The sequence below is a fragment of the Motacilla alba genome, chromosome 3 (genome assembly GCF_015832195.1).
Source record: "Motacilla alba alba isolate MOTALB_02 chromosome 3, Motacilla_alba_V1.0_pri, whole genome shotgun sequence".
In the NCBI taxonomy this organism is placed as follows: Eukaryota; Metazoa; Chordata; class Aves; order Passeriformes; family Motacillidae; genus Motacilla; species Motacilla alba.
In genome coordinates this window covers 54,532,363-54,559,798 of record NC_052018.1, presented here as the reverse complement: position 1 = coordinate 54,559,798, position 27,436 = coordinate 54,532,363, and the positions used below count along the sequence as shown (strand labels likewise).

The following is a 27,436-nucleotide window of genomic DNA, read 5'->3' as shown; positions in this document are numbered from 1 at the left end:
AAGGCACGGGTTGGAGGAGAGACTTTTCCATCTTTTGGGGTCACCCCAATCCGGGGCTGGAAACCCCACATACAGGAGTACCCAAACAGCTGAGGTTTGACAGCTTTGCAGCTGAGAAACAGTAAAGTACCTGGAGACCATGCTTCACATCAGGGCAGCTCTGTCCAACATGGCTGTTTGTCTACATCATTATTTAAGTTGGTCCAATAGATATTTTAAGCCAAATTCTTACCAAGTGAGTAAAAGCACTAAGTCACATACAGAGCTAAAACCCTAAAGTAGCTCCACAGGTACTTTGATGCTTTGCAGTTGTGTGTTCTATAAGGCCAAAGCATGTAACCCTGTGTGTTTCCAGCTAAACCTGTTTCTATTATAACACTTTAGACCTGATTGTATGATGTATTATGTATTATGTATTATGTATTATGTACTGTATTGGCAATATTTAGCTGCTGTAGGAGCAGTAAATCTCATTATAACCTTCCACATAATCAGCATCATGCTTCTCATGCCTCACTGAGTCTTGTCTCTCCAACTCTGCCACACTCTGACTGATGAACCATGTATACCAAAGTATGTTTTCTCATGTTCAGCCAGTGTATTAAGTAAATACAAATAACGTACAAGGTATGTGGCTGTTTGGTGCATACATTTGCTTAAAATTGTTGGCTTTCTAACAGTGAAATGATAGCACTCTTCTTGAGACACATGAAGAAGAATTTCTCACCTCTTTTGATGTTGTATCGCTTCAGTCTGACTGCCTGCAATGTGAACAAGATCTACAGTCAGAATAGATTTATTTATAAAATGTGTAGGTTTAGGAGCCACAGAATGAGTGAGACAAAGCTAAATTGGCAAAGTCTTACATTTTCCCCGTGTATATTGTAACTGCTTAGACTGAATCACAAAGCAGATTTCTTTGAGGGCTTTTGGAAAAGAAGTTTAACTTCATTAATGCTCTATAGAAGCTAGCACAACTGCGATGTGGCTGCTTTGATACACAGTATCTTCCACCTGTAGAAAGATATTTACTTGCCCTTGAAATCCTTGCTCTGGCCCCTCTCCTGGAGAAGGTGTTTAAGATGAGATCGCTCCTTTTCTGACATATCACTCTTGACACGTCCTCCCCTCCAAACAACAATCCCACCCCATTTTGTAGTGGATGGCAGTCTGAAGGCTTAAGGCATACCCCCAAATCCCTGCTCTGCCTAATCTGAAGCAAGGATTTAAAAGCAGTTTCATGTGTCCTGTGTGCTAACCAAGAGGCTCTGAGACGATTCACAGTGAAACTGGGAGATTCCTCTTCACATAAATAATTCTCAAGTCCTGAAAAGCACAAATTACAGCCATCAACAAGAATGTAGGCCCACTAACTGATATACTGTCTAAGGATACAATCTTGCTGGATCCTTAGACCAGAAAACTTACACCCTTGTCACTAGAACAAATGCTTCTACACATATGGGTTTTTTGGAGTGAGGTTTTCTTCATGGTATCACAAATTTGCAGAGCTGGAATAGAGGCAAAAATCAGGAGGAAGCAGTCCTCTGAAATAGCCTATGAATCTTTTTATTTACGTCAAGATTATATATCATCCCAACAAAATAGGAATTTACAGATATTCAAACTTTCCAGTTTCCTATCTCCATTGTGTAGGTAGACATTCTTCATTATCTTTCCATTCATGGTTTCAACTACCATTCTGTGTCAGATGTGGAGTGGTTACATGACTTCTTCATCTGGATATGATGAGGAGACAGCCACACACTCAGGCAGTGGGCAGAATTTACTGGTTTTGTGTGGTATGTTGTAAGAAATGGGCTGTGCATGCCCTTAATATCAATGAACTAAGTAAATGCATTTACTGTGTGGGGACATATTTTTGAATTAATACTACATTACTTAGTTCATCCTTGAGAACACCTTGAACAAAAAAAGTCTGAACTAATGGATGCCAAATTAGTTAAACTGTTGTTTCTAGTGTATAAAATAGGCCTATGAGACAGCCTGTTTGGTTTTACCATCTAGCTCCATTACACCCACCTTACCTGGCTTCATACGCCAACATAATGCCTTAACACAAAAATCTGTGACTGTCTGGAGCTGTCATTATTTAATGAATCATACAAACCAAAAAATGTGCATGGTGAAATGTGTTAAAACTTAATTATTAATCATCCTATTCATATTTATGTGATGACTATACTGGAGGAGTACTGTCAGTGGTTAGTAACAAATGATTCAGCAATTCTCAGTCTGCTAAAACAGCAATCCAGAAGTGCTGGGTGACATCAGGCACTGCTTAGCAATGGTGCTCCACTCCACAACTCAGTGATTCCTAAAAGAATTCAATATCTCTTACCAGGAGGTGCACAACTTGTCCTGTTCAGGGATGTCTTGCCCAGTTTGCTGCAGGAGGATGGAAGAGCTAATGTAGCAGAGATGGCCAAACCCCTAGTCAGCCCACAACTGTTTGTCTCCAGCACAAGGCCAGCAAAACCCAAAGGTGTCTTTGCTTGAGCAGGTCAGACCTCGTTCCTCATTCCTCAGTCTCACCATCACCATCTGAGAAGTGGCCTCTGGGCCAAAGCTTATTGTACACAGGAACCTGTGTTTATCAACAAGGGCACTTGGTTCATTTCAGGATTTGCTTGTATGTCTTCCTAGTAACACTCACTCCTCTACCTAGATGATTCATCCTACTGATTGAATGGCAGGAGAATTCAAAATTTTGTTGAGGTTCTTGTTTCCTTCCTGCCTGATAAACATTTCTGGATTTGGCTTGTAGCTCTTTTTGAGGTTGGGGTGTCTCAGACATGTAGCTGTACCTGATGATGGTATATTTCTCAGAGTCTGGCCAAGACCCTTCTCAGCAAGAGGCACAGTCCTGACTTGGGGCCTGATTGAGTCACTGCTTGACAAAATCTTACATTGACAAAACATGGCTGAAAAATCTAGCTTTGAGTACAAGTTGTACTATATAATAAGAGCAATTAAATCGTGTGAACAAAATTCAAGGGTATTTTGTAACACATTTTGTGTACTGAAGGTGTAAGAGCTGTGTAGATCACTTACTCATGGGAAAATCATGTAAGTGCCACGTATCCACATGGGAGCCCCAACTTAACATCATAATTCAGCTATACAGACTCAGTTAAGGATATGTATCACTTTCTAGATGTTGCCCAGGCCGAAAAGGTTTCTGTATCCATGCCTTGGGAACAACAGAAAGCAGCTTTGTTGAACATTAGCACCTTTGAGGATCTGCAGGTTGAACCGCTTATAAAATGTCACTAAGCATTTTCCATCAGAATAGACTCGCTACATTGCTATTTTCAGTTAGCATTAAACATTTTTTGTAAGGTCACTACAATTGACTGCTGGTTCAACTCTCTGAACTGGTTTATGGTTCTAAATCAAGGGCAGAGCAAGCAAATAATAGAACTTTGTATCCATCCTTCTCAGCAATTAGAGGATCAGCCTGGGATGGTTGAGTGTTTCATATCTGACTAGTCTTGTTTACTAGAAAATCTTGAAGAGTAACATTTCAAGAGGTACTTGAAAGAGAACATTTCAAGAAGCAGAGCCAGTTTCATTCAAGCAAAACAATTTGAGGGAAAGGAGATAGATACATATCAATTTTTTTGGAGGTAAACAAGTTACTCACAATTTGGGGGTTTGGCCTAACTTTACAAACCAATGCCCCATTAAGATAGAAATCTTCTCTGTTCCAATGCACTGAAACAAGGATCAATGTACACTATGATAAATCTACAGATATGATTCCACCATCTATTTTCATACAACTGGCCAGCAAGTTGCTTAAAGACACTGATCCATCCCAAACCCACCAAAACACGATGTTTTCAGTTTAGCCTGCACTGCTGATTGCATGACCACATGAATGGCTGCAGAGAAGAGGGCTGACTTATGATTTCCAGTTCAGGCTAGGGGTATTGCGATGCCCGAGGTTTCTGTATTGCCCAGTGGCAAGAGCTGGAGACCTCTGGTAAGCCAGCAAGTAGCGACATGATCAACACAGTACTCATGGCTCTGGTGAGAAATTTGTACTTTGGGGAGAAAAGTCAGCATGATATCACTTACAAGATGAATTTTTTTTTCTTTAGTCTACTGGAGCAGTGTCTGTGTCATACTGAACAGCTTCAGTCTGATTGCTTTCCTTTTCATACATGAAATTTCATTTTTGTGGTTCATTAATTTTTAACCTTTACTTGATTTTTTTACTGTTCTCACTGTCCAGAAACATTGTCTTTTTATTTGATACTTTTTTCTTAAAGGCATATTGGTTTTGCAGGTTGTGGCTTTTGGTAGCATGTGGGCAGGCCACAAAGATGGTTCCTGTGGGAAGCTGCTGGAAGCTTCCACCATGTCCATCAGAGCCAATCCTTGATGGCTCTGAAGATGGATGTGCAACTGGCCAAAGCTGGGCCAATGAGAGAGGTTGATGACGCCTCTGTGATGGCATATTTAAGAAGGAAATCAAAACAAAGTCACAGGTGTTTCTTCTAGTCGGGGAAGAGGTGAGAACATGTAAGGGAAACAACATGGAGACACCAAGGTCAGTGGAGAAGGAGGGGGAGGAGGTGCTCCAAGCTCTGGAACAGAGATTCCTCTGCAGTCTGTGGTGAGACCATGGTGAAGCAGCTGTGCTCCTACAGCCATTGGGATCCACAGAGGATGCAGAGATCCACCTGCAGCCCATGCTGGAGTGGATGGATTCCTGGAGGAGGCTGTGATCCAGTGAGAGATCCAGTGGAGAGAGGGGCCCTGCTCCCAGGCTGGAGCAGCCTATCCTTGGAGGACTGCATCCCATGGAAAGAGAACCCCATGTCACAGCAGTTTTGGGAGGGCTGACTGCCTGTGGAGGGGAGTTCACATTGCCAGGTGTGGTAGGGCTGCTACTTGTGGGAAGTGAGCCCACGCTGGAGAAGTTCACAGAGAGCTGTCTCCTGTGGGAGGGACCTCACAGCCTCAAAGAGGAAGGACTCCCCTCCTGAGCAGCGAAGAAGATCTCAGTGATGAACTGACCAAAACCCCCATGCCCTGTTTCCCTGCACTGTCAGTGGGAAGGAGGGAGGGACTGGGGGAGAAAAGCTGTTTTAAAGGCTTATTTTACTTCTCATTATCCTCGTCTGATTCTGTTAGTCACAAATTCTCTTTGCAACCTTTACGTTTAGCCTGTTTTACCTTTGAAGTGTTTTTTTTCCCCCTGATCCTTATCTCAATTCATGAAGTCTTCGTTTACTTTTTTCCCCTCCTCTGCCCAGCTGTGGCAAGAAAGGGTGAGAAAATTACTCTTGTGGGTGCCTGGTGTTGGGCCAGTGTCAAACCATGACAAAAGGATAATATAAAAAGTTTTGATTTTACAGGGCCTTCATTTCCAGAAGGTTTTTGGTTTATTTTTTTTTTAAAGAAGTCATTTACAGCTAAGTGTTTTATTTCATTCCTTGTGCACTGTTGCCAGTGATAGCAAGAATGGAGTTTCATTTACATTACTTTTAAATCACAGTCAAATTAACTTTCTTCCTTTCAAATTGCCAAATAAATTGCACACTTCTAATAGAGAGAACTTGTGTCTTGTGTTGAATCTTGCTGTTGAAGTGGGACAACTCATTTTTCCAGTAGTACTGCAGATAGTACAGATGAAAATATTTTTAAAGTTTATATAGCAAAAACTTGCATATTAGAAATGGCATATTTAATCAGAAGCACATGTATTAAGAAAAGAGATGATTTTTTATTATATTCTTCAGAGTTAATTCTTGTGGAGGGATTTGTTTACTTGATAAGCTCAATGGATGGGCATGATCAGAACCCTTGAAACCTCTCTTAGCTCTGATCAAATTTTAAAAGGTTTGTCTAGCTTGTTTCCCTTTATCTAGAGCTGACAAATGGACGTGCTTGTTTTCTTCCTAGATCTTCTTATATAGCCTTTCTCCTAGGTGATATGGGTTCTCTCTTGCATCTGCTGTACGTTCGCATCTCTCCTTGTCTTGCAGCTGCATGTGTCTTCCTCTACAGTAGCACAGAAATGAGAACTGGTATGATGACTTTAAGATTTACTCCTTCACTGATATTGGGATATTTTTCCCTTTCTTTCAGGCATCTCTGCACTATGGTTCATGCTAGCATAAACGCCTGATAAATGACAGCAATATGTTGTTGGCATTTTCTTCAAGGGATGGGGAAGGTGACAGAAGTGCTACCTCAGAGCCTTTTCCTATATGTTACTGGAAAGGTTTGTGGACAATTGATGTTCTGTACATGATAATTCAGCACTGGATCTGAGATTACATATTCTATCTTGAATACATTTGTTTGAATCTATTTTTAATTGTTCTAAAAAATAGGTTGGTAATAAGCAGAAAGAAAATAATAAAGTCTCTGTCATGCATTTGAAGATGAAGCCAAATTAAGAAAGCATAAAATTGCACATAGGATACTTTGCTTTGGTACAAAGGATACATATCCTTTGTACTTTGGTACATAGGATACGTATCTTTGGTATGCACCAACTCCTACTCATCACACTTGTAGCTTTGAGACCTGGCCCTTTACAAAACGTGCCACACAGCTGTGATGTATAGATGTGCACACATCACATGCCTTGCACATTCCTTTAGCCCTAAAATGTGCTAAAATCAACCATAACTCTGACATTGGTGAAAACCTCATAGAGGCCTGTCAAAAGTTGTGCTATTTGTAGTCTGTGGTGCCATAGGTTCTCTCATAGGTAAACATAATAACTCACTTGTCATGTTTCAAGTGTTTTGATATATTGGCTTACTCATTTAGAAGTGTCACTTCAAGATTATGGTAGCTGTGGACGAGCTGTGGAATAATTTGGTGCATGTGCAGCATGCATCTGCCAGCACAGGCATGCATGCAGGTCAGGATCCCCATCTCTTAGTATTGTGTAACCAAATAGGTGAGCTGAAATCTGTACCATTGATAGGTCTTTAAACCTGAGATTTTTATCCTTCAGTTTTTAAGAATTTTACAGTAAATAGAAGTGTTCTCCTGTCACATTCTAGGGAAAAGTAATTTTCATTGATTTCATGACTTAATTTCATTAACCAAGACTAGTTAAAGCCTAATTATAGTTATTTACCCTAAGTATATAAAGAAATGGGTCCCAGTGATTAGCTATATTACAGAGATCACTCACACTTCAAACTGTTCTGAATTTGACTTGAAGTTACACTGTCAATTGCTCTCTCAATGTTATTGTTATTTGGTTTTTGTTGTTCTGACTTAGAAGACTTGATGGAGGAATAAAAATAGTCTCATGTTTCACCACACTCAACACAGCCACCCCTTTGCTGGATAGTCTTTTGATGCTACTGCAATAAATAGAATCATTAATGAAGACAAATATCAGCATCTGTGCTCAGTCCTTGTTGTTTCTATAATGCTGATAGAAGACTGGTGTGCTCTTTTTCTGGTTGCTTTATCTATAGCAGATGCAAGTAAGTGAAATCACTTTTGAGAAGCGTTTCAAAGTATTGATGTTTCATGACCTTTAATATATATAATCAGATTTAAAAAAAAAAAAAAACTACAACAAGAACAAAACCAGTCTCTCAGCTATCATCACTTCCCTCAATAAAGTGTGCAGCCTGCATTTCCATGTGCACGTGGCCATTTTGCTGTAGAATTAGCCACCCAGGGCTAAATGTGCACATTGCTGTGCATGGCTAGAGCTTGCTTGACACTTTTTGAAGTGTTGGTATCTGCCTGTCTGCTTTAGAAGAATTGTTCTAGGGTGTTAGTCTTCTTATAGGGTGAAGAAGTGACCTTTCCAACATTTTAATGTATCTCTCTCCTTTTACACTGCTTGGTTGATAGGGGAAGTAACTTTCTGCTTTGCACTCGGTTTTATCTTTCAAGTTTTTGGAGACTTTTTTTTCCTGCCCTACTCTTTGCAAGGAAGTAAGAAGTGTGACAGAAAGGTGTGATTTTTAATTTACACCAGAGTTCTCAACAAATAATGACTTTTCACACCCTGTTCTTGTTGCTTAGCCTGGGGGAGGAGTTGTATGGCTACTGTTGTCATATCAAATTAAACCCACTCATGTAATTCAGAAAGGCATTCCCCTTAAACTTAACCCTTCTAAGCTGCTGAAGTCGACAGGCATAAGAGTGTAGGCTGAAGTGTGTGTCTTTTGGAGGGTCTCTGCTGCTGAAGGATGAAAATGGAAATCTATTTTATTCAAGGCGTAGTTTGGGGTTTTTTTTCCTTTTATTTTGAGCACAGATGCTGATGAGGTTTGTGAGGGTGAATCCTCATGTTAGCCTGGAGTTTGCTACAGGCTCAGGGTATGGAAGGAAATGTTTGACCAACAATGCCAGACACTCATATGCTTGTCTGAAAAACTGACTCCAAGAGTGTTGTTTTGCTGTGGATTGCAAGCATGGTCATGGAGCACTTGGTGCTCCTTTAGGTAGTAGAGCTAAACATACGAATTAGAAAATTCCCCTCAGAGAGAGTTTGCTGCTGCTGAGAAGTTTGCAGTGTGGAAGAAGCAATAAGTAATCTTCCTCTAGGGAGGTGGCTGGTGGTTTTGGGGTGTGTTGCACCCCCTCCTCATCTGAGAGTCCTTCAGGCAGCAGGCACACGGTATGTGCAGGATTCATCCAGAGGGTGGATGCACCCGTCCCGGCTGCCCCAGAGACTCTGCCTTCCCAGGGCGCCCTCTGCATCCTCCCAGGTACCACTGGAGCCTGGAGAAAGGAACCAGCAAATAACAGCAGGAGCAGTCTCCTCCCTTTCATCTCTCTTGTCCCTAGCTGTTGGTAATTCAGAGTTAAGTATTTGCTGGGTACCCGCCCTGCCAGGCGGTGCAGAGAGGGTTAAGGTGCTTGATTGACTGTAAGCATGGATGTGACAGACTCTTATCTGGGGTGGTTTGGTTTTTTTTTTTTCCTTCTGTAAAATGTCAGCCATTTCCTGATGAGCCTGATGGTGGTGGTGAATTTCACACCTTTTTTCTTCTCTGTGTGGAAACCTGGGTGTTAATGGTACAGGAGCAGGTCTTGTTTTAAAAGGAATGAGGCTGCCTCAGAACAGAGGGAAGCCAGAGACGGGAAAGGAGGTGAGGAAAGGGATCCAAGACAACTGCCACTTACAGCAGGCATTAGCTGGATTATTTTGCACTATTTTTGTTCAGAGCATGTAGATATATTATTTGCTAAGTGCATTTTTTGCTATGAAATGTTGGAGCTCAGCACAAAAATAATCCCCTGTTCTCATTTCAGAGGGAAATTTAGCCTTGCAACAACTGAAGATGGAAAGTTGGTCAGTTGAGCAAGTCTGCAACTGGTTGAAACAGAGAAATTTAGGAGAACTAGTTCCTAAGTTCCGTGGTAAGCATTTTTATTGTTTGGGGGAGTGGTGCTGTTTGTTTAGTATATCTTGCAATGCATTTTACTGGCACTGCCTGTCTTGTTTTGGTTTGGGGCATGTGTGTATATGCTAACCTCAGACTTTTATAGAAATTTATTAAGGTGAGAACTGACATAGATCTGATAAATCAACATAAGTGTACAGATTTGTTACAGAGTCTGAGAAACCCTGTGGGATGAGATTAAGCCTGTATATAAATAGACACACCTCAAATCAGAGCTGGCATTTTAAAAGTCCTGACAGGGCCTATTTTATGTTGTAGAAATCTTTTGAAATGATGCAAATGTAGTGTGTAATTGTTTTATGTCTGAGTATATAAGTGCTCTACAGAATAGTGCAAAAGAAACTGAAATGTGAACAGCCTATTTCTTGTGTACTCTGTTGAAAAGCTTTATTTTCTTCATCAGCAAGTAACAGTCTCCTGTGATTCAAGCAAGGCCTGATTTAAAACATTAAAATTGTCCCCTCTGCTTCTGTGTGTTTCAGACTTGGCTCTATGTCAGGGGAAGATATCTGGCCAGTGATTAGGACTCCGGGCACTGCTTGGGAAAGGATGGTGGCAGCTGAAGATGACTGTCAGCTGTACAAAGCATCCTTCCCTTTGACTCATCTTCCATCATCATGTTTTTAGGCATATAGAATGTAACTGTAACTATAAAGCTATTTTACAGTAATGATTTTATCCCCTTCAATCTGCAGAAGAAGAAATAAGTGGAGCAGCTCTTCTGGCTCTTAATGATCGTATGGTGCAGCAGCTGGTGAAGAAGATTGGGCACCAGGCAGTGCTGATGGACCTGATTAAAAAATACCAGCAACAGAAGAGTGGGCTGGAATCCCTTATGTACTGCTATGAAACAGCTTCTCAAAAATTTCCAGAAGTAATCAATGGGTGAGTTTGTTCATGGCACAGCATATATTAGTCTGGGTATAGTTGTGTTCTTTTCATGGCACTTTAAAACTGGAATTTACTAGCTCTTCATCTGTACCTGGTTTTTATATTTTGAGTATCTGTAACAAATGGGAAATGTAAAATCGGGTTCTTACCTTGTGGTTTTAAACAGGGCATCAACATTCCTGAACCATGCATTAATTAATTTAAACTTCCTTCATGTCCAGTTTTAGGACCTAGTTTTCACTTGGATGAAGCACTGTCAAACTTTCATTATAGCTAAGATTTTCTCTGTTTAATATATCAAACTTTTGAAGAACTTACTTTTAAATGCTTGCAAGTCTTGGAGCAAAATAATGATTTAGCCAGAGATAGTATTTGTCACAGGTGTATTGAAAATCAGTTTATCAAAGGAAACTCTGGATTTGGTCCGGATGTAAGCATTTAATAATCCCACAGTGGGATTATTGAAATTTATTGTGAAACTAGATAGATTTTTAGAAAACAGATTCCAGGGAGATTGCCCCCAATTATTACTTTCTGGCTCTTGGTTGAGCAGGTTTTCTTTGGGGTTTCTTAGGGGAGGGACGAGGGGGCAGAGTTTGTGAGGTGTTTTTGTTGGGGGTATTTGGATGAGGGGTTTGTTGATTCTCCCATCCTTCACCTCCATTCTGATCTATTGTAAGTCTTGCAGAGTTATGTTTTTCTGAAAGTCTTGGCTGAGGAGAGAAGTCCTGACCTCCAAGTGGTCCCTTTTAAACCCAAGAATCCTGGCTGTAGAGAGCAGCTTGCCATGGATTCAAAATGCATTTTTTTTCAAAGGAAAGGACTCTAGCACTAAGGCTGCATTAGTCACAGTAGGATTAATCCCAGAGGATTAGAACTGCAGAGCATTTGCCTTCATCCAAAAGGAGTCCAGGTTGTGCACGCTGAGGTGATTAACAGCCCAAACAAAAGCCTGATAAACAGTGATAACCGAGTTACTTCCAAACAACTTGAGCTCATGAGCAGAACTAAACTGCACAGGGAGATTCACAAATACTTCCAAAAGGACAAGAGGATGTAACTCCTGAGGTGAATGCTCCTGCACCATTGGAGAGAAGGGGATTGCAGGAAGAAGACCAAGTCCCAGCATGTCCCATTACTACAGGCATGAAGTATGCAATCCCAGCCAGCATCAGTTCTCTGCACGAAGGGCCTGCCTATTTGATTTATAGGAAGCTCCTTCTTCAAGGGCAGAGGTGTCTGCTGAGAAGAAGACTACCATGTCCTGTGCTTCACCCAAAGTGTGGTGGATTGTCAGAACTCAGAATGTCCCACAGACATTCTCGGACGTTCCAGACCCAGGTCAAAAGCATCTGAGACCCTGGCATGCAGCCAGAGACCCCTGTGGCTTTGAATCTGACCCATGGAACAGTTTACCAACTTTGCAGGAAGAACAAGAAGTCACAAAAGTTTAGATATTGTAGTAGAAGTAGTCACGAAGTAAAGGGTAGGATTTCTGAGTGCTGTACAGGGGGGTTTTAAGCCTTGTACGCAGGGGTCCAAGTTTTGTACATGGGGGTCAGGAGATCTAAGATGGAGGGACTTGGGTGTGCCCTGTCCTCTTTCTTTCTCCTTCCTAACCTCCATGTCTTTGGTGATGTTGGCACTCACAGATTGGTTTAGAGTAGAAAGTCACCATTCAATATAGATAGTAGGTATTGGAGAGAAAGCATAAACATGTAGTACGTAATATATGATATAAAAGATAGCACCAGCCCCCTGGGAGGGCAGTGTGCCTTTGTCTGACCTGCTGAACGGGCCACAGCAGTTCAGGGAGAAGAATCTTGTAGATAACCAACAATAAACTACCTTGAGAACAGACAACAGAAGACTACTGAGTCTTTCTTCGAAGGGACGTGTTGGAGGAGAGACTTTTCCATCTTTCAGGGTCATCCCAATCCGGGGGTGAAACCCCACAGTGGATATACCACGATTTCAGCAGGGGGTTCAGAAGAAAACACGTCCTGATGTTTAGGGCAGTTACAATGTTGCTTTGGAAATTTAGCTTTCTGACTTTGTCAGGGGTTTTTGGATAGACTGTGTCTCAGATGTGCCTGTTTCCCATGTGCTTCTCAGCTCTTGCAGGTCAAGCCATGCTGTCCCACAAAGAGCATGCAGCTGCAGTAGCATGACTGCAACAGTTTTGCTGTGAAGTTCTGCAGACTCAAAAAAAAAAAAAAAAAAAAGCTTAAAATATCAAATTTTAGTGAATATCATTTATGTTAAAATCTCTCCCTACCTAGTTTCCTTCCTGGAAAATAAGCTGCTGGTATCCTTCTCTTTACAGGAAAGTTGAGTAAATAAGCTGCTGTTCCTGAAATATTTTTTGTGTCAGCAAGAAAGATAGAATAAAATCCAAGCAAGTTTAAGATGCATTCAGTCATGTATTTTAGGATGAGTAAAAATTAAATATATTCTGTGCATTTTTCATTTTTGGGTATAAAATTATGGAAAAGCACCTATAGTGAAAAGAGTATTTTATTACAAAACTAAAAGTTGTATCTTTATATGCAGATAGCTCTGACTCTCTTTTCTTAACACTGCAGTGCTTTTCTTGGTGATGTAGTTCAAAATTATTTTTGTCTGTTGGGTACATCTTGAACAAAATCCATAAGAATAATTTCTTTCGACCTAGTTCAAGGACTTATGACTTAAGTGTACGAGACACTGTTTTGAACAAATGTAAAATTCATATTCTGATAGTTCACAGCGTATGTGAACTCACTTTTCCTCCATTGCTCCTGATGTTAGGCTGAACTACAGTGAGTAAAGAAACCATGTTAAGGTTTGCAGTTAGTAGTATCCACAGCTGGGTGTGTGGTCCCCCTTTAGTGCTGGAGTGAAATCTGAGTTTGCAGGCTCCTAGCTCCTATAATGCAGTGCTTGAGCCCAGGTGAAAACCAACCATCTTTTCTGTTTTGCAGAAATATTTCTCAGTCAGGCCAGTTCCCAGAACTTGCTCACCATGCCAGGACCAGTGACAGGGCAGTAGAGGGCATTGCTCAGGACAGGGAAGAAACCATCATCATCACAGTCTCTTTCTGGGTCAGCTGAAGTCACTGTGGAGCTTCCTAGAGCTGTCAGCAGTATTTCCTTTGGTGCTTCTCATACAAATGCTATCCCCAGTGCTTTTTGGTGCACTCCTGGCTGCCATCTCTTTGTCCTGGTGTCCTTGGCTCATCCTGTGACTGTGTGTGAATTGTGCTGACCTCTCCTCCCTGACAGAAACAGAAACCAAGTCCTTGGCTGGACATGGAATTTGGAGTGCAATAGGTCAGCACTTTCTACGTGGAAGTAATAGATTTGGCTAATTAGAATGTGGCTTATATCTCCAGCAGTTTGGATTAGGACATGGAAATAGCATCTTGTGCCTGTCACTGGTTCAGTGGAAGTGTTCTCAGTCACACAGCAGAAACTGCTTATGTGTGTATGAGGAGCTCACACATAGACATTACCAGGTAAATATTAAAACTGCCTTCCACTTTCACAATCAATTGTTTTTAAGAGCCACACAGAGAATATACTATGGGTTTTTTGTTTCATTTAACTGCATGGCTGAAATACATTGCTTCATGGAAGAGGAGAAATCCCCTTATAAATATGGCAAACTTTAATGTCATTTCCAATAACAACCTTTTGTGTGTTGAGTGCAACTGAGGCTGGAACAGTTTCTGGAGCATCTTTAGAGTTCAGATGTTCTGAAGAGAGTAGGTTAGGAAAAAAAATAGTGTTTTATGATTGCCATGAATTCTTGGCAGCATAATGGTATCCCCTATCTTAGCTCTGCCTTTCCCCCAATACGGGATAAAACTGCTGACATTGGCTTCCACCAACACATCTACCAAAAAAAGAAATAACAAGAATATGAGGAGGGAGAGAAGTGGACACACAAGTTAAATGGAAAGTAGTGGATAGGAAAATAGGTATCTAGAGTTTTTGTTACTAGTGATGAGCTAGAGCTGGAGCAAATGGCCAGGAACAATGGACTGTAAGATCAGGAAACATTCTTAGATCTTCTAGAGTGGCAGGAGTAATGCAAAACTGACTTGAAGCTTTTGACTTCCTCAAGAAAAAACAACTTTTCAAGAGTCTAGTTGAATAGAAATGTATTGTAATGCTGTGTAATTAGCTCTTTCAGCCCACCCCTTACATGTTGCATTGCAGTGGTTAGTTTTTCCCAGAAATTCGGGGATGCCAGGTTATGAAGATGGATGTTACTCTGCAACTCTGAGAAGGCTGATTTTCTTGGCATCTATAACTGTGTAATAGTTAGAATATAAGCAGGCAGAACTTTCTACATTTTTCCTTTTAATTTGTCAGAGTTTGATAATTGAACTGAGAAATTAAAAGGCCTGAGCATATAAAATCATGACATATTCAATATGTTGATTTTTCTCCTTTTCTGTTTCTGCCACTGGTATTTTAGAACCCCTAAACATCCTCTTTTCTATAAGCTGCACAAGACCTGACAGTGATTTTTGTTCTTTTTTTCTTTTAGGGCTACTGACAGACAGATGTTAATTTCTTCTGGTCCTGTGGAGCAGAAGCATCTGTGTTCAGCTGAAAACGAAAAAGGACTAATTGATCATAGAGTGCTAAAGCAAAAGTGAGTTTATAATATATCAATTAAATTTTCCTTACCTTTTGAAAATTGCATAAACACTTTGTCTTGCTTAATTTATACTTTACAAAAAGTGATCTTAATTACTGGAGATCAGGTTCAGGTGTATCCAGGTGTATTTAGAAAACAACAAGAACAGAAATTTTTTTGACTGAATGAAATAACCTGACGGTGTGATTCCATCCTCACTCCTTGCTCACTGTTTTCTGATACCTCATGCAGAGGGCAAGATACAGGTTTGTCTCTATTTATCCAGTTTTTAAAAATCATATTTTACAGATGTGTTTTCAACAGCAATCTGACAAATTAGTCATTACACAGTGGAATATGGCTATTCAATAAATTGTGTGCTTGAGGCATCTTAAGTATAGCACTTGGGAAGGTAGGCATGCTGATTCCATTTGCACACTCATTTTCCTTGGTTATCAAAATAAGCCTGCCTAGAAACTGGAGGCAAGACAATGTGATGTGGTTTTTTTCTTTGTTTTTTTTCTTTTTTTTTTCTCCTACCCATGATTTTCTTCTTTGAGATGGGCAGTCAGTGTTGAAAGTGTGCCCTGTTCTTCATTCACGGCAATTATTTTCATGTTTGCAAAGGTTTGTCTGCTTATCATTATCCCCCTTTATTTCCACCTGCTACAACTTCTCTTCCTGCCATTCTCCCCCACAGATATGAATTAATGCTTTTAAAAGTCCTGGTACTTCTGTTTATAAAAGAATATCCCAAAAACTCCAAAGATCCTGTCAGCATTGTTATCAAAAAAAAAACAAACCCAAATCACTTGAATGCTTGGAATAAACCACTAATATGATCTTGCAATTTTTAGCCTGTGCTTCTAAAGGATGCTTATTTTTAATTAATTTGCCTTGTGCTGTATAAAGAATTTTAAATGGGTTGTATAAATCAGCGTAACCATTACACAATGCACAGTTTAAATTATTGTTACTTGTCCAGGATTATACTTACAGCCTCTGTCTCCTCATTAATTTCATCCAATCTGAAAAGAAAAACTTAATTTTCGTCGTTTTTTTTTTTGTTTGGTTTTGGATTTTTGTTTGGTTTTGTGTTTCTTTGTTTGTTTTAATTTGTCTGTGGTGTTGGGTTTTTGTGGTTTGTTTTTGGCTTTGGTTTTGTTTTCCCAGAAGATCCATGGAGCCACAGCTTTAGTAACTGTATGATTTTGCTGTTAGTGAATTAGTGAATGCTTTTATGGATTATTAATGCTGATGAATTAGCTCCAAGTTTCTCTATGTTTCCTGTGTAGGTAGTCATAACAACGATGTTAAATACACTCTTCTATATTACCAAATATTACCAAAATATCAAAGAAAATTGTTTAAACACAAAAATAAAGACTAACTGGATTAAGGAATTGTATAGTTTGTTTCCTTGTATTGAAATTGGGCATACATAAAACCAGATGAGGTTTGCAGCCTAATGCAATGGAATAATGCTTTGTCACAATGACAGAAGTAAAATCAGCCCATCTTTTTGTTAATCTCCCAAGAGGATTAATCTTGAAGCAGTGCCTGTCTGTGAAGACAATAAGATAGACACAGAGGACAATTCAATAAATACATTTCACATAGTCCTGCTTTTCTGTACTGGAGTACTAGCAGCTTTATGGCTCCTGACAGCCTGGGGTTTATCTTGTTGCTAAGACAGAGGCTTTTATTATTTGTAAATACCTGATACTGCTGTGGAAAACCAACCTTTTATTGGTTGGTTTATATGTTCTGTCTGCCTTTCCTCAACATATTTGCTTAGCAAAATGACATCCCTAATGTATCCCTTTTCCACTGTTTCCACTATGATGGTCCAGCTATTTTCCCTCAAGAGTAATGTCCTGGTACATGTTTATTTGTACATTTATTTTTTCTATAAAAACATTTTCTGTAGTTCTTGAGTGCTGTGTAACAGGTTTACTGTCTGAACGCCTTGGAGTAATTTGCTCAGAGCACAAGCAGGATAACAGATCCTCCAGCCAGCCTCAACAGGTTTGAACTTCCCTATTTACTGTGAGTTTGGAAGATGTGATCAGTGCTCACTTAAACCTGGGCCAGCTTAGTGTTCATATACCAATAAAGATACTTCCAGCATTGACAGAGAATTGGTGCTGGTGCCTGCATAAATTTGAGCTGACATCAAGGACAGCAAACTGGAAGATTTACAATTACCTTTACCTTTGCCCTTACAAATTTGGCATCCAGCTCTAAGATGGCCATGATGGCCTGCATGGGTCATTCATTTCCTCAGTGGAGGAAATGTCTTTAGTTAGGCCAGTCCCACATCTTTTTTTGGTCAGGCTACAGCAACTGCCCTGACTGCTGAGTAGCTGCATCTGAAGTGTCTTTAATTATGATAAGTTGTTCTGCTAATGATCTTTAGAGAGCTCCTTCCTTTGCCTCCCCTATAACCTATCCATCAGTATTGTCTGTTTGATGTGTTTTATCAGAAACACCCTTATGCTTGTGCTTAAAAAAAAAAAAAAAGTAAAGAAAACAAAATTTTAAAAGGAAAAGAGAAAAAGAGCAGCTAGCCTGAAAAATTGTTGCCTAGTCAATGACTTCAAATGATTTTGCTCCATTTACACAAGAGGGCAAATATTATTTTTATATAACATACATATACACACACATGTAGCTATAATCCTACAATGAAAACTCAGCAGGATTGTGCTTTTTAATATACAGCTTAAGAGTTTCTTAGTTTCTAAGCAAAAACCTTATTCTTGATATCATCACATATACTGGAAATAATTCAGATGATCTTTTTTTTTTTTTTAGTTAGCTCATAAGGACATGAAAAGCTGACTTTAAAACCATGTTAAGTCTTTGACAGTGGTCAATAGTAAAAGAGAAGTACTGCCTGTCTATTTTGTTCAGAAGTACAGATGTCAGATGCTGTTTGATAATACCTTTTGTATAACATACCAGAAAAACAATTTCATTTTTATGATTTCTGATAATTTCTCTTCAATTGTTGTTGCATCTTCATGAAACCTGTCTTATCTGTGAGTTTTGGTTTGGTTTGTTCAGGGCTTGGGGGAGATGCTTTAAATTTAGGTTTTTAATTTATGTGGATGCAAGAATTTCTGCCACTTTTTTTTTTTTTTTTTTTTGTTTTACACAGCATTTCATGTCTCTGTTATTGCAGCAGGATACTTAAGGATACTAACCTAAAAGACCTGGAAGACTCATAATAGTAGCTATTGTCTGTTCTTGTTGCCTTGATGTTTTGAAAGTCAAGACAACAGGATTCATATTTTTGGTGCACCTCAGGTCATCAGAGCTGAATTTATTGACATGGTGCTGTGAGTTTTCCACAGAAGTTTACAGGAAAAAGGAAATAAATTGCTATGTCTTTTCCACACCAGAAATGAGTAAGTCTTACAAATGACTTGCAGAAGACACTAATTGCATTGCCTATTGAGGTCTAGCAAAGTCATAACAGCAGCACAACAAAAATTCCAAAACCCCTAAAATTCTTTGGATACAGTATAACATATCTTACAGGGGTGAATAAACCCTGTTTCTTTTAAATGGCCAAATTTAACTGGCAATTTTGTCAGTCAGATTCCCTGAGGAGCATTTTTTCTTCCCCTTTCTGCAACTCACTGCTGCCCTTGCATAAGGCGAAAGTGCAAAGCCTTCCCTGACGTGATGTAGCTCCTCAGACTGTCAAAAAGCCTGGACTGCTTCTAAAAAAAGTTGTGTCTGCATCTCACAAACTTTTTTGGAAGCAGAGTAGTTTTGTCTGTAACTTTGTGGCCGTACTGAACGTGGTGGTTTCTGTAGAGGGGGTACTGCAGGGGAAGCTGAAGTGGGAGCTGCTCTGGGAAATGGGCAGCTTTGGCACATCTCACAGCTCCCACATCCCAGCCTTGCTGAAGTAAACACTGCTGTGGGTAACTTCTTTTTCAGTCTAAAGGATACCTGTCCTTATGTTTAGTGGGAACTAAAAAATAGAAGACATCATCAAGCACTAGGTAGATTGCAAATCCCAGGCTTGAGGGAATAACTGGGAAACCTTGTATTTGTGCTCAAAAGTTGGAAATGACAATGAAGCACTAAAAGAGAATGGCATGAGGATCTTTCAGGCACAGATATCAGAATTGAGAATGGAAAAATAGAGCCCTTTTTTCTGACTATTGAGAATAAGAAAAGTTTTTTTGATATTTCATCTTCCATCATAATTTCTTCCTTTTGATGGAAATAGCCTTTGCAACCTTAAATGTTGTCATAAAATTGAAAGCATATTATACATGTGTTAGGGAAATTAAATGGTTTTTTTTTACAGCTGGAGACTTTTCCTTTTTTTCACATCTGCAAGTTCCTTCTTTTCTCCTTTGTTTCTTCCTTGGATTTGTTGAAATGGACTTTCTTCCAGGCTACAAACCTTCAGACCAGAGTCTCTTGCTGATGTGTGATGTAGACATGTGAAAGGTTCATTTGTGAATGATGGGAACGTATTGAGACTTCACCTGTGTGCTGAGTTTTGTGTGGATATACCAAAAGGGGAGCAACTCATAGATGTCAACAAATTTCTTCTTAACTGCCACGTCCTCTGACTAAATGGGATCTGAACTGATACAAGATACAGCAATGGATGTCTCGCTCATGGACTTTATCAGACAATAAGAAAAGCTTGTGCTGCACAGCCCATTTATGTGTATGCTAAGTTGGCCTTTAAATCACATTTTCCCCTAAATGAACGAAATAGATGCTGGAAACTCATCCTTCTTACCAGTATGCTTCAGAAGCTTAAAAACAACAAAGTCTTATTATGATTTAGTATTTGACCTTGTTTCTAGGTATCTATGGCACTTTACACAGCCATCTTGATTGAGTTGTCTGTATTGATACCAAGATTATTTTTACTGACTTGATGCAGCTAATGCAGGTGGCTCTGTGGGTCTGTGTGATGCTGCATGGAACTGAACTTAGAGAGATGATGCTGTGTTTACTCCCCACTCTTCTCTCCAGTGTAATCTAAAACCATCACTGGATGGTCTGTGTGACTCTGCAAATGTATAACTCTTTGTCTTTTTGGCAGTAAAACAAAGTATTCCCCAGGATTAGGGATGCCAGGGGTTATATAATTCAAATAGATGGGTCTTTGAGGGCTTTTTGTGAGTTTTTTTTTGGTGTTTGTTTTTTTGTTTGGTTGGCTGGTTTGCTGTGAGGTATTTTTCCATCTGAAGGAGACAAATGGCTCCTCCCAAAATAGCGCTGTTTTATAGCTTCATGTTTCAGTAAACATGCTGTGCATGAGCAGAGTAAGGTTACAATGGAGACAAAGAAGGAAATAGCTGTGTGAGACAGGACTGTGACTGAGCACATTAAAGTGGCAATCTACAAAAGCTGAGTGGTAAAAGCTCCGTGAATAGTTGTCTCCTTGCTGAGGAGGTGCTTCTTATGATGCAGTTCCTTACTGCAGCTAAGCATAGAGAGACCAGCTTGCTTCATCTGAATTGGTGTATGTTTCACCGCATGAGAAGTCATTTGGGGGACTTAAACTGTGAGAAAACGAAATGAAAAGAATAATTTAGAACTTCGTCACTGTAGCTCCTTGTAACTTGCTGCAGGATTCCTAGTACCAGTGAGAAAGGGGTATAAGTCAAACACATGACAGTGGAGAAAGAGCGACACTGAAATTTTGCCTTAACTAGCCATTGGATTGATTTTGCTGTAGAATCAAGTCTGAAGAACAGAGAAACAGGAAAAGATGTAACTTGAGATTTTGAGATTTTTATGAGATTTTTTTTTTTTCAGTTTCGAGATTTTGATCTAATTTCTGCCTCAGGTTAGCTAGAAGAGGTATGACCAGAAACAGGCTACATGTATTCGTACCTAAATCTCAAAACTGTACGTGCACTGGGATTTATGTGTAGAGCCAAAACCTTCCTTGATTGTAGAGAACAGCATTACAGCTGAACAGAATTGTTCTCTTAGTTAAACAAGTTTGCATGTGAGCGTTTCTGGGGATAAAGTTTATGTGGAGTTGTGTCTCTTTTCAAACAAGCATGTATTTTATTGTGAAATATTACAACACATGTTTAACATGACTTCCCAACAGCCATGAGTCCAGCTAAAACTAGTAGAATATTTAATCTCATGCACTGTGGAGACAAGAGGAATTTTTGGTCTTGTTTGGAGAGTAAGGAATTATTTTATGTTAGGTAAGGCAAATGAAGATAAGTGAAACTTGAAGTATTTTTGTTGCCATGGCAAGTGTTGAAGGGACTGGTGGATGGGACAGTTGCCATGATTCCCTGATTATTAGCCATCCCAACTGCAAGAAAATTTTTTTTTCTCAGGTGGCTTAATGTAGTCCAGTGTCCCCAAATGGAACCTCCTGTAAACCATGCCACTTTTTGAAATGGCTTTTTGGCTTCAGTGGTGTTACCCACAAAAGGAATTTCAGTGCTGCTTAGATGAAAAGTACTGTAATTTTTAAACTTCTCTCCACTTTTGAGCTATTTTAAATGGTAGCATGTTGAAAACATTATGTAGTGACTTGCAGCTTGTGTGCTACATCACTTCCATCAGGAAATTTGGTGAAGGTACACAGTGCAAACTTAAAGGCTGCAGAGCTGCTCACTGATGCTACATCCAACATCTGCACTTTGCTTGCATTGGAGGGTTTTCTAAGTGATTTCAGAATTTAAGTTGGGTTTTATTTTCCTATTTGTATATTAATTTATCACCAAAAAAGGACCTGAATGTGTCTGTGTATATGGCAACATAGCAACATATCCATGTTGTCACTTCCTGCACAGCTTTGCCTTCTTTTGAGACTGCAAAGTGCAAACAGAACTTCACTGCACTTTGCATCTGTGTCCCATGAAATCTGGTGAGCTTGAAAAGACAGCAGCCTTGACCATTTTGTGCCTGCTTTGCATGGGGGAATGGTTGTGCTGTGAGTACTTCTACTGATGTTGGGAGCAGAATACAGTACTAAAGCTATATATATTTTTTTTTTTTCCTCAGCACTGCATTGCCATTTGTGGTAGGGCTGGAACTGGTGCAGTTATACCAGGGATGTCGAGTTTTTGATAGCCCACAAGATATATTAAAAAATTCCAAGGTGGTGTGGCAGCATAAGCAGGTCAGAAAGGTTGAGAGTTATAGACCAAGCTGCTCAAGGAGGTATTGAGACTGTAACTGGCTGTTGGGACCCACTTTTCCCTGTGTTCTTTCAGAATTAGGGTTTGGGCAGCCAGTGGTGATAACCTGCCTCAAGCTCACCCCCGCTGGGGTGCAACTTCTGTAAACCGTGGTCATGGTGTTCTTGTGACAGGAGCTGCTGGGCTGTGTCTGCTTTGTTTCCATGAGCTGGTAACTGCCTTCATCCCTCCTTGCCGTCCCCTGTGGGAAGACAGCCTTAAATAATGTCATGTATAGTATTTTATTCAATTAAGCTGTTTGTCTTACTAGAGAGGAAACATACTATAAATGAAGAGAGAAAAAGGTATTTTGTAACAGTAGCAAGCCCCCAATGACTTCTGCTTTCAGTTAGGAAGCACCTCCTACTGTCTGCTGGTTATAACATTCCACATTTGACATCTACTTTTTCACTCTGTATGTATCGATCGCTGCTTTTGTAGGTATTCTTTATGCAGAAACAAAGACAGCAGGCCTTGAATTTCTATAGCAATAACTTTCCCTTGTGTTGCATTTTTCCATGTATTTCTCTTTCCCTCCTGCCTGCATTTCCATAGAAGAAAGATGTGATGGTGGTGATACAATCTTTTCTTTTACAGAAAAAACCTGAAATCATTTTTTGCGAGACACAAGATGTTGCAGTGGGCAAGTTCTTATGTTTTGCCAGACTTCCCTTATGATGTCAAGTGTATATTAGCAGAAAAAAAATGCCCGGATCACAGTATGAGAATAAGAATTATTGAATTTTTACAAGCAGACATGACAAAATACCTGGAAGGATCACTGTGAGTAAACACTGTTACACTTATCTGGGGGCATTACCTGTTGTCTGCAGACATAAATTTTCAAATGAATGTAAAGCCATTCTCTAATATATTTGCCTAAATAAAAGAGGCTAAGGGCCTGACACCTACTGAAACCAATAGAAAGATTTCATGTAAGCCTTTAAGCTATGCCCTTTGTTATTTGGAGGGCAATTGACTGCCTGAGAAATAGTCAGAAATAATCTAGATCAGCATAGACTCCAGTGTTTAATACTGTCCAGAAAACCCACTATTTCTTTTCTATCCCATCTTGTTTGCACAGGTATCCGAACAGTCAGCAATATAACATTGTTGTCAATGCTCTGCTCCAGGCATACCCATTCCTTGATGAAGATGGGAATGGCTTTGTAAGTATTGTGGGCTTTTCCCACATCATCAATCGCAAGAAAATCATCTAGTTCAGAGGAAATCAATATCAATTTCTTATATGCTGACTCTATTCAGAGCACACACACTTGGCTGTGTTTGGCAAATCACATTTTTATTTCATTATGTCAATTAAAGATTAATGCAGGTATAGCTGTACCTCAAAGCTACCATGAGATCATGCAGACCTGTCTGTAGATGAAATCCCTGGTTGCTTGTTGGGTATATTTTCTTTCTGGGCTGATTTCTGCCCAGGGATAAAATTAAATCTGATTTTTTTTCTATTTTTAAAAACAAGCCAGATCTTTAGAAAATTGTCTGTGTGAGGACTAACATGTGACCGATGCTCTTGCAATGTATTATGATTGTTTGAGTGTTAGATATGAAACTACAACATGCAGTAACACTAGTGGTTTAAAGAATCTAGTTCTAATTTAATAAAAAAAATTTAAAAACAATTTTGGAATGTCACTGGGGGAAACAGCAGAAAGCAGTGGAAGGAGATTATTTAAATTTGAACTACATTTTTTTCACTTGTGATCTAGAATATCTGACTGTGGTCTTGGAGGACAGTGGTCACCTTTTCATTTATCATTGCTTTGCCGTGTGATACTTTTATACCATCTTGTAAAAGCTTGTGAGCCTCAGAGGGGACTGTTAGCTTTAAACATATATAAATATATATCTCACATGCCATTACTGTAGAAAGCAAACACATCTCAAAGAGAAGGGAGAGAGCCAAAAGACCTGAGAGAAACAGCCTGTCCTAATTTTTAGTCAGGATACCTCTCTGAATACCCCAGTGGTGGTCCTTGGGCAGGGTCCTGAGTAATGCTGTGGCTTCATCTGGCTCCCTCTCTGATGAGGAGCTGGAATGATATTCAGCTTGTTCTGAAGACAATTTTACAGCCTTAACTTTTTAAAACTGTTTTTAAACAAAGATTTTTAAGCGAGGTTTTCAAAGGGCTTTAATTGCAGAAGGACCATAGGCTGAGTGAAACTACTTATAACTCTGTTCTTTGGGACATAGTCATTACTTTCCACATGGATGGCAGAATTGGTGCTGGCAGAAGTTATGTGAGAGATTTCAGAGTGGTTGTTCTTTATCTTTTGATTTTTTTCCCCCATTCTTACTAGAAAGCATTCTGGCAATAACTGCAATAAGTAAACAAGGAAGCTGGAATTAGCAGTTTGCAATATTGCTAGTCTGCCACTTTCTGATCCAGCCCGTCTTCATTGCCTGTGTTGAGACAGGAAAAACTGCTCAAAAGGTGCATGCCTGCATTCTTAAGTTTGGAGCAGGGTGTGAGAATGAATTAATATTTTTTATTTGGCCTACTGTTAGGCAGTCTGTTCTTCCTTCTTGATCATAAGCACTATAAATACATATTTTTTTCTTGATCTGACAGTTGTGTGTTACAACAATAACAGCTTAAAACAAACTCTACAATATATACATAGCTACTTATCACAAGACTTGCAGTAAAATTGAATTCATATACCTTTAAGAAGCAAATGAGCAGCAAAAAAATCACAATAAACAATCTTTCTTTTTTTTTTCCTTGAAAGGATCTTCAGCAAGTCAAAAAAAAGCAAAATTTTTGTAGGCTTTTCTTTTAAAACTTCTCTGGCTATTAAGGGACTAAAATTGTTGCTTGCTGTTCCTGATAATAGTATTAAAATGTAAGATGTAAAATATTGATTACTGAGAGGTTTTGAATACCTTAAAGTTGCTTATCTATAGTAATTAAACAGTTGTTGTTATTATTATGGCTTTTAAAATAGTATATTGAAAACATTTAAGAAATTGACCATCAAAAAATTCAGAGGAAAAGGGGACTGATAGGTAAATGTAGAAAAGGAAAACTAACATGAGAGTTTTGTTAAAATGCTAGCTACATTCTTTGTTAAATAGCATTTCTTTATAAACTTCAGGGGAGGCAGTTGATATAATCTGGTTTTGGTATCTACACTGGGAAAAGAGGAATAGCACTCTGTAAGTTCTTATTTCTCTGTGGACTCCAAAGAGAGCCTCAGGTGGCCAGCTGTGCACAAATGTCTGTTTCATAGATAACCACCTTCTTTTGTGTCTTGTAAGGCTGGCAATGGAACACACCAAACATGGCAGTTCAGCTGGGCCGGCCTCTGAGAATAATCGCTTCCAGTAGTGGTAGTGCCATAAAGTCATTGGGGACTATTTAAAATACCAACAAGTCTGTTTTCAATTATTGGACTTCTAATTTCTTTTCAAAGTTGTAGGAAAAATAACTTGTTGCATACATTTTGAAAACCAAAAGGGCTGAGCACAGTTTGGAGTACCAAATTTTGTGTTCCCTCTGGTGTGCTGGAGCTCACTTCAGCTTTTGAGTATTATCTTTCTGCCATGTAAAATGCTCTATACCACTGTATTGTTTATGGCATTCATTTATTGCCTGCTGTTTATTGCTGTGCCATGTCTCAGTTCCTAGATTCATTTTAACTCTAAAGTTATGCTCAAAAGGAAAGCAGTTTCTCAGCCTTTGGGGTGGAGGAGAAGCCACAGCGTTTGTTGGGCTCTGCAGAAGGCTGCAGTAGTTCTTAAAGAGATGTCCTGAGAAGGTCTGCCAGTGGTGGGGGTGATTTTAACTTTAACTCACAAGTCTTGCAGTTTAAAGCCCTTCACCAGAAATGGATGTGTGCTGGCTGCTGGAAGGCTGCAGCAGAAACTGTTCTGGTTCCTCCCTGGCCATTGTGCCTGTGAGGCTGGGCAGGGGCAGGCACTTGGGCTTCCTGGATGAGGAAAGGGAAAACTCATCCCATGAGAAATCTTGGGATTCCAGAATTAACACTTTCTTCTGGCTGAGCGCAGAAAATCAGAATGTAAAGAACTTGATGTTATTGATGTACATGGATGGAGAAACTTTGAACTGTAAATGTCAGCACTTTTATTGCAACATTTTTGCAGAAATGAAGTGAAATAAACAAGTGGAAAAGGGAAGGATTTCTGGCAAACATGGAGGAATAACAACAAAAACTAAACATAAGAGCACCTAAATTATCACCAGAACTTTCATGACAGGAAAAAAAATTACTTGCAAAACTTTGAACATTGTTTTTATTTTTTGGGTGGGCTTTGTTTGTGGGACTTTTTTCAAAAATACTGGAGTTTTATTTCCCAAAAGACTTACTTACACCTCCAAATTATTTTTAACAAATAATTTAAACAATGTGTTATGTAGAACTATATTCTAATATTTTCAATCTCATACTGTTGCAATGAGAGGTCATTAAAAGTTTGTGGTTCCAAGATTTATTAGTAGATTATTCAGAATTCTGTTTTCTCAGTTAAAAAAATTCCCATTTAATTTTGTAGTATGAAAAAAACCATGCTTCTGTGCCATCAGTCCTTTTTCAAAGAGTATCCAATTCAGTATAGTCAGGACAATTTTTATGACCCTAAATAAATTCGTTTACAAATAAAGTAATGAATAAGCCACTTATGTACTATGAATTTTAAAAGAATGTTATTTCTGAGCTCAGTCTAGAAGCAGGGATTAAGAATTATCTAAAAATTCTAAATAACGATTTAGTAAAAATTTCTACTAATAAATAGTAAAACTCATTTAAGAAGCAGGGTACCTGGAATGAAATTAATTCCAAGACTAACTTTTGGTAAGAGTGCTTTAAAGTGACTACATGAGGAAATTTTCCCATGGTATTTCCTTCTACTTACAGAACTATCCTAATGCTATCCTAAACTAACATATGAGATTTAAAATAAAATAAAAGTGTTCATTTAATCATGAAATAGTTTATTAAATTTATGATGTATTTTGTAACCAGTACAATATTTGTAAATTACAGACAAATATCTTATATAGAAAAAGTGAAGGTCATAAACACAGCAGTCAAAAGCAAATCAGCATGACACTGCTTCTTGATGACTTGCAAGATATTCTATCTGTGTGTGTCCAATTCACAAAGCTTAAACCCAACAATTTGGAAAGAATCATTTCCCTTATTCCCTTTCATTTCAGCCAATGATTTTGAAAATCATATGGTTCCATGAAAACATGACCCAAGGAAGGGAGAGCCAGGGCTCTCTGCCCCACACCACT

At 39.2% G+C, this 27,436-nt stretch overlaps 1 protein-coding gene across 6 annotated transcripts in view; it reads left to right on the top strand.

Annotated features, from left to right (window-relative positions):
- The first annotated feature begins 6,122 nt into the window (after positions 1-6,122).
- SAMD3 (sterile alpha motif domain containing 3) overlaps positions 6,123-27,436 on the top strand; it is a 40,504-nt gene continuing 19,190 nt past the window's right edge. For 2 of the 6 annotated variants that reach the window (XM_038131713.1, XM_038131709.1), the window contains exons 1-6: positions 8,993-9,116; positions 9,280-9,387; positions 10,127-10,316; positions 14,860-14,967; positions 22,749-22,934; positions 23,236-23,320. In XM_038131713.1, the coding sequence (XP_037987641.1) occupies positions 9,309-9,387; positions 10,127-10,316; positions 14,860-14,967; positions 22,749-22,934; positions 23,236-23,320 (648 nt within the window). In that variant the 5' untranslated portion in view covers positions 8,993-9,116; positions 9,280-9,308. Of the gene's footprint in view, positions 6,260-8,882; positions 8,894-8,992; positions 9,117-9,279; positions 10,317-13,762; positions 13,820-14,859; positions 14,968-22,748; positions 22,935-23,235; positions 23,321-27,436 lie in introns of those variants that run through there. The other 4 variants (XM_038131710.1, XM_038131711.1, XM_038131712.1 and 1 more) reach the window with 4 other exon arrangements.